This window comes from Hipposideros armiger, unplaced genomic scaffold (genome assembly GCF_001890085.2).
Source record: "Hipposideros armiger isolate ML-2016 unplaced genomic scaffold, ASM189008v1 scaffold_1705, whole genome shotgun sequence".
Lineage (NCBI taxonomy): Eukaryota > Metazoa > Chordata > Mammalia > Chiroptera > Hipposideridae > Hipposideros > Hipposideros armiger.
Window position 1 is genome coordinate 39,756 of NW_017733055.1, and position 17,977 is coordinate 57,732.

At 38.0% G+C, this 17,977-nt stretch overlaps 1 protein-coding gene across 2 annotated transcripts; it reads left to right on the plus strand.

Annotated features, from left to right (window-relative positions):
• The first annotated feature begins 447 nt into the window (after positions 1-447).
• Positions 448-15,744, plus strand: RAP2C (RAP2C, member of RAS oncogene family). Of its 2 annotated transcripts, none has more exons than XM_019634493.1 (4): positions 448-542; positions 2,140-2,952; positions 5,444-5,757; positions 14,075-15,744. In XM_019634493.1, the coding sequence occupies exons 2-3, from the start codon at positions 2,680-2,682 to the stop codon at positions 5,720-5,722; spliced, it is 552 nt and encodes a 183-aa protein (XP_019490038.1). In that variant the 5' UTR covers positions 448-542; positions 2,140-2,679; the 3' UTR covers positions 5,723-5,757; positions 14,075-15,744. The 2 variants fall into 2 exon arrangements, with proteins under 2 accessions (XP_019490038.1, XP_019490037.1); XM_019634492.1 differs by lacking the exon at positions 448-542 and adding an exon at positions 1,802-1,999.
• The last annotated feature ends 2,233 nt before the right edge of the window (positions 15,745-17,977 follow it).

Consider the following 17,977-nt stretch of genomic DNA (forward strand, 5'->3'; position numbering starts at 1 on the left):
ATCAATGCTGTAGCTGCTGAGAGTGACCCAACAGAACTCTGTACTGAGGGGAGGAGTATGTTTCACTGTGTGCCGAGACAAAGAACTCTCTTCCAAACACTTTGGCCAACATATTCAGGACTATTAGAGTTGCCAACAGGTGGGACGACCTCAAAAAGAAGAGCTCCCTGTTTTGACAGTTTAGTAACGGAGCAGAGACTTGCTACTACTGTTCAACACTGATTGCTGGGTCAGAAGAGGAATTTCCAGACTCAGTTACATGTAGGGATGGTGCAGGGCTGTGGATTCCACCAGACAGTCTGGAGACAGCTAGACAGGGAGATGGGCAGCAGAGCTCCAAATCAGGCAACAGCACGTGTGGAAGGAGCAATGACCTATGGGGAGGCTCATAACTCATAGACCAAACCTCTTCCAGCAGAGGGCAGTGCCTCAGATATCAGGCGGGACTCCAGCCAGCTGAAGCCAGAGCTGGGGACTTCTCTGAACAGATTGCACCAGCCCTAAGCCGAAGAGAAATTGAACTAAACTGTCCTTTGGATACTGTAAGTGACATTGGGGACTACTCAGGGAGAGACACAGTGGGACTTCACAGTATTGTGAATTACATGTTTTCTAATATCTAACCATTTGGGCTTGGTAATCTCTTTTAATACAGTCTGGCCACTAGGACTTGCGGGTAAGGAAATTTGGAGTCAGTTTAACTTGACTGGCCATCGAATCTCTCAGGTTTCTGGGTGCATGCTTAAATCAAAAAGGGAGTAACATGTCCAAAAAATAACCTAGCTTTTTGGGCCTGTGGACCTGACACAAAGTTTACAAATAGAAAGTTGGCAGAGGGAAAGAGATGTAAGAAGTAACAGTTTTATCTAAAAATAGAAAGTCAATATTTAAAAGTTAGAGTCCTGTGCTTTTGAATTTCAATGACTATGGAGGATGGCTGTTAAAACAAACTTTAACATGGAAGAGCTATCCATACAAATAGCTGTGCATGCAGATGATGAAAAGATTAAGTTAGTCTGCAAGCCTGAACAATTTACAATCAACTCTTCCCCAGATATTGGTTACCTTTCCTGCTGTGTAGCGGTTGGGATCAGAGGCAAAGCTGAGTTGGAGTACCTGGAAAAGTCTATTTGCAATCCTTTTGTTTTCCAAGCCTGGTGACAAGAAAGAAAAGGAGTGACTTTGGCATTTGCTAATGGAATCAAGGCAGCTTTGCCAGATGATAAAAGCACCGTGTTTAATTATGTCAGGCACGGCCAAGTGAAACACACCACCACATACGAAATCAGAGCAATAGTGAAGTCTAAAGGTAGTTTGCACGCCGTTTCTAAGAAAAAGATCAAGTAGAAGAAATACCAGCAAAGAGAATAAACTTTCTTGGCTGTTTTATTTCCCCTGCCACTTCTAGTCCAGGGATGTTTGGCGTTCTCCCGGTTTTTAGATCATTACTGGCTCTCCTGCACAGGCCAACCAGCGGATCAAGTCCTCTGGGCTGGGGGCGGCTTGAGACCCTGAGGGGCTTCGATAGTTTGGGGGTGGGACTGTCGGCAGAAGCAGCAGCAGCTGCAGGCGGGGAAAGGAAGGACGCTGAAGGTTCTCAGAGAGGCCTTTTTCCAAGGCCCTAGCCCCGACCAAAAACTGTCCCCAGCCGTCTCGCCCAGCAGGGCGCGGCCCCAGCGCCACCCTGCTTGCTCTGAAGAGGTGGGACTTTCCCCACCGGAAGTGATCCAGTCCAGTCTCGGGGAACCGGGACACCTCAGCCAGTGTGTCAGGGAAACCCTTCCGGGTGTGTACTGGGGGTGGGGGGGTGGATGAGAAAAAAAAAGAGGTGGGTTCGCCTGGAGTCCCTGCGGCCGCCGCCGCAGCCGCTGGACGGCCCCCGCCCCTCTCCCCTCTGCGAACAGCGGCGCTGGGGCGGCGGTGAGACAGGAGCCGGCCCGTGGCCATGGCCTTGGCGTGACAGAGCCTCCCGGGCGGCCGGGCGGGTGCAGACCGCAGGGTAAGCGGGTGGCTTCGGCGTTGGTGGAGGCAGCCGGGTGGGGGTAGGGGACTGGAGCTGGGGGAGGCGTCAGCAGGGGATGCTGGTTTGGGGCGGGTGGGGGTCAGGTGGGTAACGTGCACCCCTTTCCCCCATAACAGGCCGGACGACGCCCGTGGGAGCCGCGGCCCAGAGACCCGCCCGGCAGCAGTGACGGGAGCGGAGCCCAAAGGCCTGGGCCGGCTCAGCGGCGCTACCAGGAAGCGGGGTCCCTGGGCCCCTTTGTGTGCAGGGCGGGGGAGGGGTGCGGGCAGCCCCTAGCTGTGGGCTCCTCGGACGCCCGCCTCCCTGCGGGGGCCCCACGATAAGCAGCCTCCAGTCCTGGCCTCCGAGGGGCGCATTTCATCTCCCCACCCTCGTTGGGCTTCTCCAGGGGCGCCCTCCTCCCCACACCCCCTACTTGGGCTTCAGTTCCTATAGGAAGGGCATTACCATCCCATCCCCACCCACCCCCGACACTTCGTTCTCTCCCCTCCCCCGCCTTTAACTTCCTCTTCTTCCCGCGTTGGGCCCTCTGCTTCTCTGCACTCTCCTCCCCGAAGCTCGCAGATTTCCGCCCACCTTCCGCCTCCCCGAGCGCGCCGCTGCTAGCGGGGCGTTATTTTCCCTCCCTCGGGTAGGAGTTGGTGAAGGTGAGACTCATGAGGGAATACAAGGTAGTGGTGTTAGGGAGCGGAGGGGTTGGCAAATCTGCCCTGACTGTGCAGTTTGTCACTGGGACTTTCATTGAGAAATATGACCCCACCATTGAAGATTTCTACCGCAAAGAGATCGAAGTGGACTCTTCCCCGTCGGTGCTGGAAATTCTGGACACCGCAGGAACTGAGCAGTTTGCCTCCATGAGAGATCTCTACATCAAAAACGGCCAAGGTTTCATCCTGGTTTATAGTCTGGTTAATCAACAGTCTTTTCAGGTAACCAAACCAAGTCTTGTAATTTGTAAGAAGGGGGTGTGGTAATCCTACTTTACTTTTGGTTTGCTTGAACCGTGCGTTAATGACTATGTGAAAGTTACACATGGCGCATTTTTGAGGTTACTCCTGGCACGGAAAAGTATTGGGTTGTTTCTACAGAGAATACTAACGTAACAACTGTCAACAAACATTTTCAAGTTATTCTTAAGTCAAAGAAAAGTGAAGAGGGTCCGAAAAAAAGAAGTAGTTCAGTTTGTGTATATTTAGCTTGGAATATAACCTTCTGAAGTTGCTTGTGCAGTTCAACAAGTATTGATGAAGGTACTCAACCAAACAACATTAATAGATAAACTCGGTTAAATAGAGCACTTTGAGAGGAAAATTATTTGGAGCCCACATCTGTGCAACTTTTCCTATCTCTGTGTCTGCTTTTCCCACCACCCACTCCCTCTCTGTTCTCACCCAAGTTTCTCAACGAGAATCTTGGTGCTACAAGTTGAGGAATTCAAGACCTGCCTTCTAGGTATTTTACTTACTTGGGGCATGTGAAGGAAAAGTTACTAATTGAAAAGACTAGTACCTGGAATTAATAACCAACAAAAATGAAGAATGACTCTCCTTTTCTGCAGTTATCCAAATTGTTTCTGAAAACACTTACTTTAGAAAATACACGGATCTGGGAACATTGAACAAGTGCAGATTTCTAACCCTGGCTGAATGGCCAAACTGGAGATGGTCCAGTTTCCTCGGAAAATCTGTCCTGACCTTCATTGGGAGACAGACTGAAGGATTAACATTATTTTAAGAGATGCAATAAATGTTGCTATTTATTCCTTGGAAATAACCTCATATTGACCCATTATATTGACTTCCATTGATTTAGGAAATGGATATTTTTCTGCATTTAAAAGTGTGCACTTAATGTTTACCTAAGAGACATTAAGTGCTTTAGTCAAGCCAATGTGCTAATTCCACTTTTCTTAGTATTTTAAATTAAAGTACTATAGTGAACTTTTTCAGTTACCAGATATAGCACTTCAGGATATTTTTTTCTTTTAAACATAATAAGTTCTGGGTAAATGAATCAAAGTTATAGTGACCAAACTCAAGTTCATTTTATGTAGGCTTAAATTCCAAAGCAATAGTATCATACAAGCATTGTTCCCCAAAAAGGACCAAAGTACTAAAGGTGCTACTTGACAGGCATTTTATTTCTGAAGCATCCCTGGGAGATTTGATATTCATTCTATTAGCTGACTCTCTTGAGGCTGGAAGTCTTTTGAAGGGTGTTTCATAAGATCTCCATATCTACTGTCATAGACATAAATGGGGAATGAAAAAAAACTGCCATTATTTTAACAGAGACTCAAACGCTTTTAAACCCAAATGCCAGAAATTCGGTTTCTAAGGTGAACTTGGGTTCCCATAAAGACACTGGGGAAAAAAGATAACCTAGAAGACTGAACTGATACATGATCAAACAAAATTTTTGCAAATATCAAATAATTGTTACGTTTTTGTAAATTTTCACAGTCCCCTCATTTTCTTTCATCCTGCATGTGAATATTCTGTTTACTGTAATTATTCAATTTAAACACATGTTTATATTCAAGTTAAGCCTTTTAAGTTATGAAAAATCAAAAAAATTGTAAGGTTAGAATACAGTCAGTAATATTGTCTTGTCTTTCATTAATACTCCTTCCCCCAAAGTTGATGCTGCTAGAGAACTGCTAAAGCTCTCATCTTTTGTAATTCATTGTAATTACTTAGAAAAAGTAATACACTTGGGAGAAAATTCAAGTTGTAAACCAGAATGTAGGCAGAGAAAAGTAGGACTTCTTCCCACCCAGACTCCCACCTGCTTGTTCCTTCCAGGAGCTGCTCACTATTACAATAGTTTCAAGTGTGTTTTAAGGTATTTAATTTTACTGAGATAATAGCATACCGTTAAATTTAAAATGAATAAGTGTATGAATCTGTTTTTAACTTTGGTCTTCTAGGTATGACACAGTGTTTTTGTTCCAGCCTTAAACACTTACTCTCAAGCACTCTTGCTGAATGGCTAGGAATGCATAGATGCTAAAATCCTCTGCTAGGATAACAGGTGTTATGACGAGTGATGACAAGCCGCCGGCAGGCTTAAGGAGATGGCCAAACACTCTTATGTATGAATGGATTCATCATATTTGGGATCTTGCTTTTTTAAATTAGTATAGACCGTGGGAAAGAAATGATTAAATGAATTCTAAGGTTAGTGTGCAAACCACATTTTATATTCATGACAGAAACCCAGCAAGTAGGGCCTGTGGAAATAATCTAGTTCCCACTTCAATGGAGAAAATGATATTTTCTCTGTTTGAATGTGTGGTTTTGTTTTGGGTTTAGCTCTCTACTCAATTGAGGGATGACTTCTTATGAGATTGTAATACTTCTGTCATGCTTATGCAAACAGCATAATTTTTTTTCTTTCTCTTTGTGATTGTTTGAATAGGATATCAAGCCAATGAGAGATCAGATTGTCAGAGTGAAGAGATATGAAAAAGTCCCACTAATCCTAGTAGGAAATAAAGTGGATCTGGAACCAGAAAGAGAGGTTATGTCTTCAGAAGGCAGAGCTCTGGCTCAAGAATGGGGCTGTCCTTTCATGGAGACATCGGCAAAAAGTAAATCAATGGTGGATGAACTTTTTGCTGAGATCGTCAGGCAAATGAACTATTCATCCCTGCCCGAGAAGCAAGATCAGTGTTGTACAACTTGTGTTGTCCAGTAAAAAAAGATAACCTCAATCATGGCCATACCGAGCAGGTTAGTCATTGATGGAATCATATGAGCAGAAAGTGTTTTGTTTTTGATCAAGTGTAACAAAAAGCTGGTTGATATTAATATACATTGTGCTACTTTAAATTTATTTTTAAAATAGCATTTCCCTTATTCAATGCAGAAAATCTAAAAAATACAGATAATTGAAACAAAGGTAAGAAATTGCCTGTGTTCCCTTCACCAAGATTTATTTTTTAAAGTGCGTTACTGTTTTCTCTCCGCTTCATTGATAACATTCCTTTGTTTTGGGGTGAGTTAAAGGATAATACACCTTTTCACTGTTTTGGTGATTTATCTTCCAGAATGCACAGGAGAGCATCCAGTAATAATTTCAGAAGATGATTAGCTTTATGTTTTCTACACTTTTCTGTCCCGGGCTAGAGAACTGCTATAATTGAAATCATCAGTTTACTAATCATGCAAATGCTTGATGAAAAAGATGATTATTTAATCAATTTCATCTGTACCTTGTACTTAAGGGACTTAAGTGACCTCTGATAATAGCAAATTATAGTGCCACAATGTACCTTGACTTCATTATAAATATATGGTCCAAATGAGAATCTGGCAAAATCTTCTGTGGTGTGTTAGAAGGGACAGTCCCACGGCCAGGAAACATTTCTATTTAATAAATCATTATTAATAAACAATTATAAAACTTTCAAACTTTTCATTCAGTTAAATGGTAACTTAATAAAAGTTTTTTAAATGAATGAGTTTTTGAAAGAGTTATATAAGACTTGCTGAGCATTAAAAATTAGATGATTTTATCCATATCATGATTTGAAAATCTAGATTGTAATTGGGCAGATAGACTCACTTAGACAGTAACACCTAGATAATGAGATAAACCAACCAATAGCCGGGATGACTGAGAAACCACAGCAAATGCCAGAGTAGCCTGACAGTATCAGGAATGGAATTGATTGTTTTGAGCCAAGACTGACCTCAAGTCCAGGTGGCAGTGTTGGAAATGGCAACAGGCATTTCAGATCACAGTGATGATTTCTAATCAAAGGTCAGGCTTCATGTGTGCCCCTGAAGAAAAGACTAACGGTCCCTTGTTTATCTCTTCAGACAAGCTTTCCTGTCAGGTAGTGTCATCTTTGAAAATGAAGTATAACAACAGTGCTTTATTCAAAATGCTTTCACTCATCAGCTTTACTGCATACCAGAATATGATGCAAACGCACGTATTTTCTTATACCTAGCTACATCTCTTCCTTTATGAAGTCACTGTTCAGACTGCAGTCCAGCATATGTTTTGTCAATAGTGTTGCACTTACAGTAGCCTTTTGAGGCAGGAACAGGCGTACATAGGTAATTGAGTCCCATGTTCTTGTTTCCATAATCTCTCAAACTGCAAGCCATCTTCAAGTTGGAACAAGTTCTGTGTAGCGATTGCATTTTCACCATTATGCTCTATTTCTCTGACACATTTAACTGGGCAAATGACAGAAATGTATATGTTTTAGTTTTTTATCTTTATAAAAAATTAACCAGCTGAATTTCTGAAAATATTAAAGGGAATTTCCTGACTGAGGTCTTTTAGAACAAAGCACATTATATACAGTTTTTTTTCTGACATCAAATTAGATGGAACTGAGATGTATGGAAATCTGTAATCTGAGGTCTGTAACATTTGTGGTTGTGCTTTGTTCACTATTTATCTAAAAAAATGCTTTAGCTTGTCATGGAACTCTGAAGTCTGTCCCCAATTTCCTATCATTGTAGACAGCTACAGAAAGTAAACTGAATCAAATTGGTCTCATACATGTAGAGGGCCAACTGTCTCAGTCAAATTGGCAAACGCATAATTTCTAAAGCTATTTTAAAATCTTTCTTATTCTGGTTTATTTCTGACTTTATTTTGCAACTTTTGTGATCTAAATTACTTTTAATCCATTTGGTTACCTAGAGCAATGATTCATTTTTTTATATATATATCTCAAGTCAACTCTGTTCACATTTTTTGTTAACTAACGTACTAAAAACCAGAAAATATTAACACCAATAATTGCTAATTTTTTATAATATAGTTTTTTGTTTGGTTTTCATTTTTGTAAGCAGAATACACTATTGAAAGTGCAAGCCTTGAAATAAAATAACCTAATCAGCTGAATTTCTGAAATATTAAAGCGAATTTCCTGACCGAGGTCCTTTAGAACAAAGCACATTATATGCAGTTTTTTTAGTTTTCTGACATCAAATAAGATTGAACTGATGTGTATGGAAATCTGTAACTGAGGTCCATAATATTTGTGGTTGTGCCTGTTCACTATTTATTTTAAAAAATAGGTGATGGATTCTGAATCCTGTAGCTTGAGTCATGGAACTCTGAATTTTTTCAGTCCCAGATCTAGACTGAAGATCAAACTTTGACAAGTAAAGGTGATGCTTTGACAAGTAAAGTAGAAATGCTTGTCTTTAAAATTTAGAAGAGTATCTTGTCTGAGTTAGAAATAAGACTAGAGTAAGTCAGAAAGACTGTGATTGTTGTAAATTGGTTGCTTTTAATTGAAAGGGAAATTTTTTTAATGCTCTAAGAATTGCTTCTGATAATTCCTCACATTTGTTTCTTACCACCCTTCAATTTGGGTCACCAGTCTCTTGTCCAACACCTGTTTATCTGCATGTCTCCCAGGATTGTTTCCTCACCTTTCACCCTCCCACTGGCAGTAATCTTAGTGTGAGTTTGGATTCAGGGCCAGATTCTTTATGTGCTGCTTTCGTGGCTAGTTTTCCTACTGACCTGAGGAGCCTCATATACCAACCGTCAACTGCTGTGAAGGACTTCTTTTACTGCGTAGCAGCAGTGTAATAGAAACCCAGGTCACTGTTGCAGCCCTATTTTGCTTTTATTAACTACATCGTAGCTCCACTGTATTGGTGTGAATAATTGACAGTTGGCTGCTTTGGTACACTGTTGTTGAGAATGATGGGTGTTTTGTTAATCTCACAATACTATAAAAGAAGTAAATCACAGTGCTGTGGGGGTTCAAGGAAAGGAGAGACCACCTTCAGTTACAGCAGTTTTCTCAATATTCTGGCTCTTTGTTGGGGGGGAGGTGTAGGATAGTTAGCAGCAACCCTATACTAGATGTCATTAGCATTCTCCCCACCCTCAGGTTGTGACAAGCAGGAATATCTCCAGACATTGCCAGGTGTGTGTGTGGGGGGTGTGTGCAAAAATCTCCCTTGGCCAAAAACCACTGATTTAGAGGAATTTCACTGAGAGTAGAATTTGAGTCACACCTTGAAGAATAGGTAGGAAATGAGGGGATGGGGAAGAGGTAGAGGTAATTCTAAACAGAGGGAATGCCAAAAGGAGCAAAATAATATCCTAAAATATTCTGTTGATTTCCCTAAAACGAAGGTGGGAAGTGCAGTCAAGTTTTCCCTTAAATGTGACAGTTTGGTAAATATGCTTTTGGCAAACAGAATGTTTTTTTAAGATTGCTTTTCAATAATTCCTATGTCTCAGTCCAGTATTGACAAAAGTTATTTACAAAGAAAGAAAGAAAACAGGAATAAAAAAAATGTGTTCTTCGCTGTGGTTTGAAGATCTCCTGCAAGATTTGATCCTATTTTTCTCCATGTGTTATATAGAACGGGTTCTCCCAATGAGAGTAAATGGTGCATAAGAGTACCAAACACCAAGAATGAAGCTGAAAGAACAAAGATCATTATTTATGTCAGCCTCAGTTCATTATATATGTCATCCCGAAGAAAAAGGGAGATTCTTGATTCAAGACTAGCACATCATTTCACGTGGCAGCAGAATGTCTGGGGTGTTAACAAAGGCTCCTGAAAGGCTGAACCATCTATGAATGTCATAGTAGTCTAGCTGGCCTTACTATTTCTAAACAGTGGAATTGATAAGTATTTTCATTTTTAAAAAATAAATGTGTGGAATCAGAATTGTTTGTAATCATTTCTCCAGCTTTTAATTAGATATGATATGCTGGGGATTTAGCAAATGTGAGGAGAAAATCGTGAAAATTAAATCACAGTGTGTACTTTAAAATGCTGGCATTTTCACACCCAAGTTAAATGTTAATCATATCAATAAAACACGGGCGGAATTCTGTTGTAGAAGTTACAGTTTAGATAGATACTTCCTCCCGACACCCCCCCGCCCTATTTTGCATATCACTTTGAGTGGTGAAAATAACTGATTTTAAATGCTCGTTTGTCATCCAGTTCAAATGGAGCCTGTGGCATGGCATCCCTGAATGAAGGAAGACGCATGCTTTGGGGTAGTGTGTACCATAAAGACCTGCAATGGCCCTGGAGTAAAAGGGGAGCACAGAGATGCGTTGTCCTTTCTGCTCCACTAATTCTCCCAGACCTTTACTGACCCCCACAAAGCTCATGGTTTGGGACAGTTCAGATAGGTACCTAGTTAGACCTGCTCTGGATGTGAAGGTGTCTGGTGATTAGAATGAGTTTTTGTATGTCTGTTCCCTGTTTAATTGCTTCCTTTAACCTCAAGACTAGGCTTTTATTGCAGAATGAAATGCATATGAGCCATTCAGTTTTACTCTATTACCTCTCTGGCTTAGAATGGACCATCAGTAGAATTAACAAAAATTGCATCATGCAGTTGGAGAATTGCCACTGAGGAAGTGTTCTAGCCATACTACAGAAAAGATTCCCCTCATGGGATTACTTCTCAGTGGAATTCTAAAATCCAGAGGATAATATCATTAAGAAAAACTTAAGTCCTGTCAGCTATTGGAAAAACTTCTCCTACCAAAAACATAGTCCCAAATTCCTTTGATTAGCCACAGTCTTAGGAATATCAGATTCAAAACAAGCAATTTAGAGTTGAGGGGAGCAGTACCCTATCTAGTCTAATTCTAAGTCAGCAGCTAGGATCAGGTCCCTGGGCTCAAATTCCTGCTTATTATCAATGGACATGGTCATACTATTTGAGATCTCAAAGTTGCACTCGTCGTATTAATGTAAATTTACAGAGATTTTCGGGCTAGAGCAAGAAAAATTGCTTATCCCTCCCCTCCTCAGGGTTCACCATAAACTTCGAGGGTGCATGTTCTCCTTTAAGCATTGTTCCACTCTCATTCAAGGATTCTATTCCATAGGTTCAGCTTTTGCTCTGTATGTTCAGTGGGTGACAGGTGAACACTTTTAATGACCTAGTCCTCCCACTCCACCCCCCCAATAAGCTTCATGAGTATTATGCAAATTAGGATAGAGAAACAAGATATTTAACAAAAACATAATGCCTGTCAACAGAATTCTAGCCTAGTGTTTTGCTAACATAACTAATATTTAACTTGGATATGAAAATGCCAAGTAAAAAATGTGAAGAGAAATTTATTAAAAAAAAATTTTTTTTTGTTAAATCCCCAGAATATCATATGTCTTAAGCTGGAACAAAAAAAAAATTAAAATGGATTATGATTGCACATTTATTTTTACTAAAAAGAATGCTAGTAAATACTATTGTATTCAGAAATGGTAAATGCAGCTGAGCTAAAAAGACATTCATAAACTGCTAAGCCTTTCAGGAACGTTTGTTAATATTCCAGGCATTCTGCTGCCACGTGAAATGATGTGCTGGTCTTGAATCAAGAGTCTCCCTTTTTCTTCTTACTGACATAAATAATGATCTTTGTTCTTTCAGTTCTGTGTTTGGTACTCTCGTGTAGCAATTTACCCCACTTGGGAGACCCTATTTCATAATTTCCTGAACAAAAAGTTTGGACTGTTGTTTGGGATTTTTTTCTTGTCCTCTTCCATAACAAAATCTAATTAGGAAAAAAGTGAAAAAGTGAAACCAATTACGCAAGAGTTTGAGCACAAGCTTTCAGAGTTAGGATTTGTTGGGTATGTTGCTGGAAACTTGAGAGAGGACAGGGGTCACTTGTGTTCTGTCTCACAAGAAGCAAGTTATACTTTTGCAATGTGTCTGTGATGTCCTGGGAATTAAAAAGTATGAGTTTGACCAGCTGCCTTGAAAGCTTCTAGAATGTTTTTTAAATGAATGAGAGATGTTAGTACGTTGAAAATTTTGCTGTCACAGTGAGGAGCAATAACATTTACATTTCGCATTCTGTGAAATTTTAATCTGAGAGAGACTGTCCTTTTTGCTTAATGCAACCTTTTGCTTCAGGATTTATTACTGCAGAGAATCGAAATTTATTACTTCCTTGAAAATAGTTGGTGTTAATACTTTGCTGTTTGTTTAAAGGTATGCCTCCTATTAAGATTGTTGAGTCTGACCTGGAATTTATCTATGTCTCTTGATTTCACTGGAGTATTGCCATCTTATGGAATGTGGATGAGCCAAATGTTAACCAGGTTTTTAGACGGCAGGAAATAATGCATGTATCACCTTTTATTTAATGTAGATTATGGTTAATAAGCTGGTTTGTATTCTTAGTGTTTATTTTGGCTAGAAATAAATAATCACTACTTCCTCAATTTGATTTCAGAGAATACCTGAACTATTAAATCATCGCATGTTACAAATCTTCACTGTTTAAGAGACATAGTCATATTTGAAAATCCCAAATCTTTATTTGTTGTCTATTTGAAAAATGTGGATTAACATTTATAGCAAATTTATTAATTCAAATTAAGGAAAATCTAGTGTGCATTACTGAAAAGTCTTCCCAAAGAATTGCATATATAAGGAATTACTGTTATGTTCAAATAGGTAGGAAAATTCAAATGAGGCTAAAACAGTCTTTAATCTGGATGTCAAAGACATAATCCTGGTCTTCTAGAAATGCATAACATAGTTGAGAAATGAAAAAAGATACCTGACATTTGACATGTAAAGTACTTTCACATATTACTTTATGATATATCTGGGGAAATAATTTTTATCCTTATTTTAATGAGGAAACTGGACTTGCCCAAGTTTAAATAACCAGTGTTCTAATTAACAATTTTCCTTAATGCAAAAAAGTTTTAATTTTAATTGGAAGAAAAATGTTTCTATAATAATTTCTAAAAAGGCAAACTTTTCTCTATTTTTTCCTAATGTGTTTGGGTGACAGAATTGCAATAATAATGAACAGAAAAACGTTCTTTAAAAGTAATCATTTTTATGATATAGCTTCTAATAAAGAGTTCTCTCAGGCTCTTTTAACACTAATGAAAGTATAGCTGTCAAATGAAATCAAAATTATGCATGTGTAAACATTGATAGAGCCCTTAGATGATCTTAAATTGTTTTCACTTGGCATTCTTTCATAGTTGCTATTCTGCTCTTCGTTTCTGGCTTTACTTATTTATTTTTTATTTTTTACATTAAAAAACAAATGTAATTCCACTCCCCGGGAAGCTATTTGGTCATCCAGCACATTTAAAGGATGTGTCTGAATGATAGATTCCCCACCCTGTATTAATTAGAAGGGCAGAAGTCTATCAATTGTAAGAGCAGAGACTGAGACATCCCAATCATAGAAGTTGCTATGGTTGGGGGATGTCCCAAAAATGGGCAGACCAGAGTGGGAAATAGGAACTACTGCTGTCACCTAGCATCTAACCCAAGTCGTGGAACCTAGTAAGTGCTTCATATAAGCTAGCCCTTAATGGAATTACACTTTTTATTTTAAATTCTCAAAACAAAACCCTGAATTTTGGAAAAGTTTTGCGTACTGTCAAGTTTTCTCATAATTAATATGCATTTAATTCTAATATCATTTTCCATTAAAAACATCAGATTCAAAGTAGAAGTAACATTTACACTTTTATACTGTAAGATCTTTTAAACCGGTAAGAACGTTTTTAATATTGTATAAAGGATACAAGCAAAAGTACAGTCCCATTTTATTTGTTATTAATTTATTTTTTTCACTTAACAGTTGACATTCAATATTATTTTATATTAGTTTCAGGTGTACAGCATAGTGGGTAGACATTTATATAATTTATGAAGTGATCCCCCAATTAGTCTAGTACCCATTTGGCACTATACATAGTTTTTACGGTATTATTGATGACATCCTCTATGCAGTACTTTACATTCCTGTGACTATTTTGTAAGTACGAATTTGTATAGCACTATTTTTTAAAAAATAAACCAGAGTAGTTGCACACATGCGGTGTATTATATCCAATGCATCATTAGAGTGTTTCTAATTTTTAATGACTTTTTGGACCACAGAAAAACACTTTTTTACTTAAACTGATGGTAAACACAGTGCAATTCCACCTTAAGATAGTTATTCTGGTACCACTTCCATGTTGCATATAGATCTGTTGTCAGTGTTCTCATTTTAAACTGCAATTTGACATTTTTATGACATTTGTATTTTAATTGCAGATAAAACTCAGAGGAAATTTGCACAGATGCTGCTTTGGAGAACTTTACAACCTGGGTTGCAGAACTGAGCCTTGGTAAACCTGTCTCTATTACAGCATGTTGCCATACATCTAATTAAGTGCATAAGGTCTTTGGCTTTCAAGATCCATCGACCTTAAACAGGAATGCTTAGCACGTTTACCATATGTTTAAAATCTGTTCTTTATCAATCAGTCCTTTTGTAGCTTTCTAAGTTCTTATTGATGGCTAATATGCAAGAATTAATTTTTAATATTTTAATTGATTTCTTTAATCAGTTTCTCAATTGTATTTATTAAATACTCAAACTCAGTATTACCTACTCAATGCCTTTTAAAAGAAAGTTATAATGGAGAAAAAAATGAGCCTTAAACAAATGGTTACTTCTGTATATTACCTCGCACCAGTGCTTCATTCTATTTGTAAAATCTTTCTCCTTTAAATGGTTGGTTAATACTTTGAGACTTTGTTTACGTGTGGCAGTGTTGTAAAAAGAAACTAAGGATCACATTTTACCTGTATGGATGGAATATCCCTTTTCTTCAAGTGCAGTTTGTGGTGTGTTTTTGTAGTTAACATGTTCTGAAAGTTGCAATTGATATTTGAAATTGAGTGTAGAACATTTAGCTGCAGAGTTAAGCATTTGATTCCATTAGGTTTTCACATGTGTTAATCTCATTTACAGCATCAAATTGCAGCAGTAACATTTTCCTTTCTGTGAAGTTCTAAATTTAGTTATGACCTACTTAGCAATGCCTTTGAAAAGGGATATTGTATCCATGGTAAATTAATTGTATACCTAAACAGAGATAGCTCAGCTTTGCCTGTCAGGCTTGTAATTGACATCTAATAGACTTCTGCACATGTAAGATTGAATTCAAGTAAAATCATATACACTTTCTAGTTCTTAATATTTGTCTTTCTGAATAATAGTTTAAAGCAATATTTGTTAAAGTTTTCTTGCACTATCACAATTGCTTTTTAGTTATTTCTCAAGAAGCATGTTCGTAGTAGAGACAAAAGTCTGCGTAACAGGAGGGAGGATAGCGCCAAGTCTCTGGGCTTTTTTTTTCCCCTTGCAAATGTTCTTCTAATAGCCATTGCCTTTCATGTTGTTTACCTAATCAGCACATTTTGTCTGAATACTTGAACATTTTATCAGTAACACAGGTATAGGAATAGAAAGGAAACTTACAAAGAATAATCTTTTGGTTCAGTTTTAACATGACAATGAGCGCTTTTTCTAGCAATGATTTTAAAATTTTGTAAGTTTGACAGTATTTTGTTGGGTTTTTATTTGATTTTAGTTGTGTGCATTTAATTTGCAGAAGTTAGTACCTGCAGCTCACCTACTGCACCAAAGTTCTCGATTTTAGGAGCCCAGCTTTAGTCATTTGAACATGCTTCTAAATAAAACAAAACAAAACAAACAAACCAAAACTATGCTTTTGATCTATAATAATAGCTCAATAACTTTGTCAAGGAAAGCTCTAATATATGCAGTGATGGTTTATGGAAGGGTGTGGCAATTTTAAATTTATATTGTGTGTGATGTTCAAATAAAGCGATATCTACATTCATGTGATTTATTGGTCAGCTGACCATTAATTATTGCATAGAAATTGATTAAACTTTGATTTCCTTTTTTTAAATCGTGTTGCATTTGATTCCTGATCAAATTCCCTCAAAGTGAACACTTGATCATAGATTTTGAATTTTATGGTGAGATTTTAAGAGTGGAGGCAATTGAAACATTGTTCCTTATTTATTAACTGCTTGAAATGAATACCTAATTTAAGTTTGCACTTTAATGTCAAATTTAAAACCAAACCCTCAGTTCAAAGTAGGTTAAGTGATGTGGTTCATCTTTATTAGCTATGTGAAATTCTAAAGGAATCAAATAATTCATGATGATTTAAATTTTCTGCAGGTGGATTTTTTTTATAGTGTTTCTTTCCTATGGATAGTTCTCATGTTCTCTCTCTCTCTCTCTCTCTCTCTCTCTCTCTCTCTCCCTCTTTCCCTCCCTCCCTCTCTCCCTCTCTCTCTCCCTCTCCCTCCCCTCCCACTACACCCTCCCTCCTACCCTATTCCCTCCCTCCCTCCCTATCTCTCTATCTCTATCACTAACCTCAGCAGCAAATTTAACTTGAATTCATTTAGGATCACAGGAATCAGGGGAAAGTGATTTAAAGGTGGTTTCTCCAGCACATTTTAAGAAAAGGGACCAAAAGTTATTTTAGCTTCCTCAATAGATTGCATGTCAAGTTGCTTATTAGGATAATAAATTAATATTAAATGCAATATATGTCTCGTCTGTACTATGGCATCTGTTTAGGAGTTGTTCAAATCACTGCAGTAGGGCTCTGCAAATAAAATCATGTAACCTATTATCATGGATCTAATGTACTGTAACTTTATCAATTAAAGGTTAAAAAATCTCAAATAACAAGTACAAACATTGAACAATGACCTATAAAGATTTGTAACAGTAAAATTTTTCCAATAGATTTCATTCTTGTCATTTTGTAAGACGACCGACCCTACAGTCCACCTGTTTGTAACTTTTTTAATAAAATAGACATCTGTATTACTGAGGTTGGTTTCTTGAATTATTTGGTGTATTGCTACTTGTTCTAGATTTGCTAGCTTGTAAATCTCTCATAACTGAAAGCCATTACTTTTTTTCAAAATGATAATGTGTATTGCACTACATGTTTAAACAAGTTAAACATTCACTTGTGTCCTTAGTCACCATTCTGGCACATGTGGGGAAAAACTGAGTTATATCTTAAAAGGCAATATTTATACAATTGAGTAACATAACTAAATTAGAAATTATAAATAATGGGTAAAAAGCTATTAATGTATATGACTTGTCCCATATCAAGAAAGTAGCCCCACAAATCTGTTGGCTAGGAATTGTCCATGTATAAAAAATTTCAGAAAGTATTAATATAATTAACTTTTGAAATACTGAATGAAGAAAATGCAAAATAATTTATTATTTAGTTTTATCCAGTGAAAGATTTGCTAATTCACTGCATAACTTAATATTTTTAAATTGTTGAACTGAATAGACACTAACCTCAGTGTTTTTTTAAACCTTGATTTTTTTTCTTTGAAGTTGGACAGTTCTGTCCAAACATAAATGGACTGGATTAATTTTTTTTTCTAAAAATAGGCATGTTTATATATCTCATAATATATAGAAAATATCTTATTGTTTATTACCATTGATTATTGGTCTTTAGTTGGGCTCCAAACACCCATGTATACTGTACTAGATGCCGCCTTTGGTCCACAAACTGGTTTCTACAATGAAGACACTCATGATTTCAGGGCCCTCTCCGTTTTTTTCCATTGAAGGAGTAGTATCCCTTCATTGAGCAAGGTCAACATTTTTTCTTTTTTGGAGTAAGGAAAGGTTTATTGATCAAAAAGGTGCCAACTGAGAAGATGAGTGACTTATTGGTGCCTCATATCCATCTTAAGAAAGTACAGAGTTCAGACTTCTTTTAAGGGAAGGGAAAATGGGAGGGGCACCAGGTGATGGGTGACTGCAGACATCTGGGCACCAGCCAGGGTCTGAGGAAGATTTTGCAGGAGGTTCCTGCGAATCTTGGAGAAACAATCATTATTTTTTGTACATACTTCCCTTATCTCCTTGGAAGAGGCACCTTCTGGTAAGGAGCTGTTTTTGTAAAACTCAAGCCCAAAACAGAATTCCTCTAATGATTAGCATGTCTATGTGCAAGACTAAGCAGAAGCTATTAGCCTGAAGGCCATGGGAACAAAGCAGGCTTCAACAAGATGGAGTCAGATAGGCCAGGCATTTCACTCTTACAATTTCCATTTTTTGTTGTTCATTCTTCAATCCTCAGG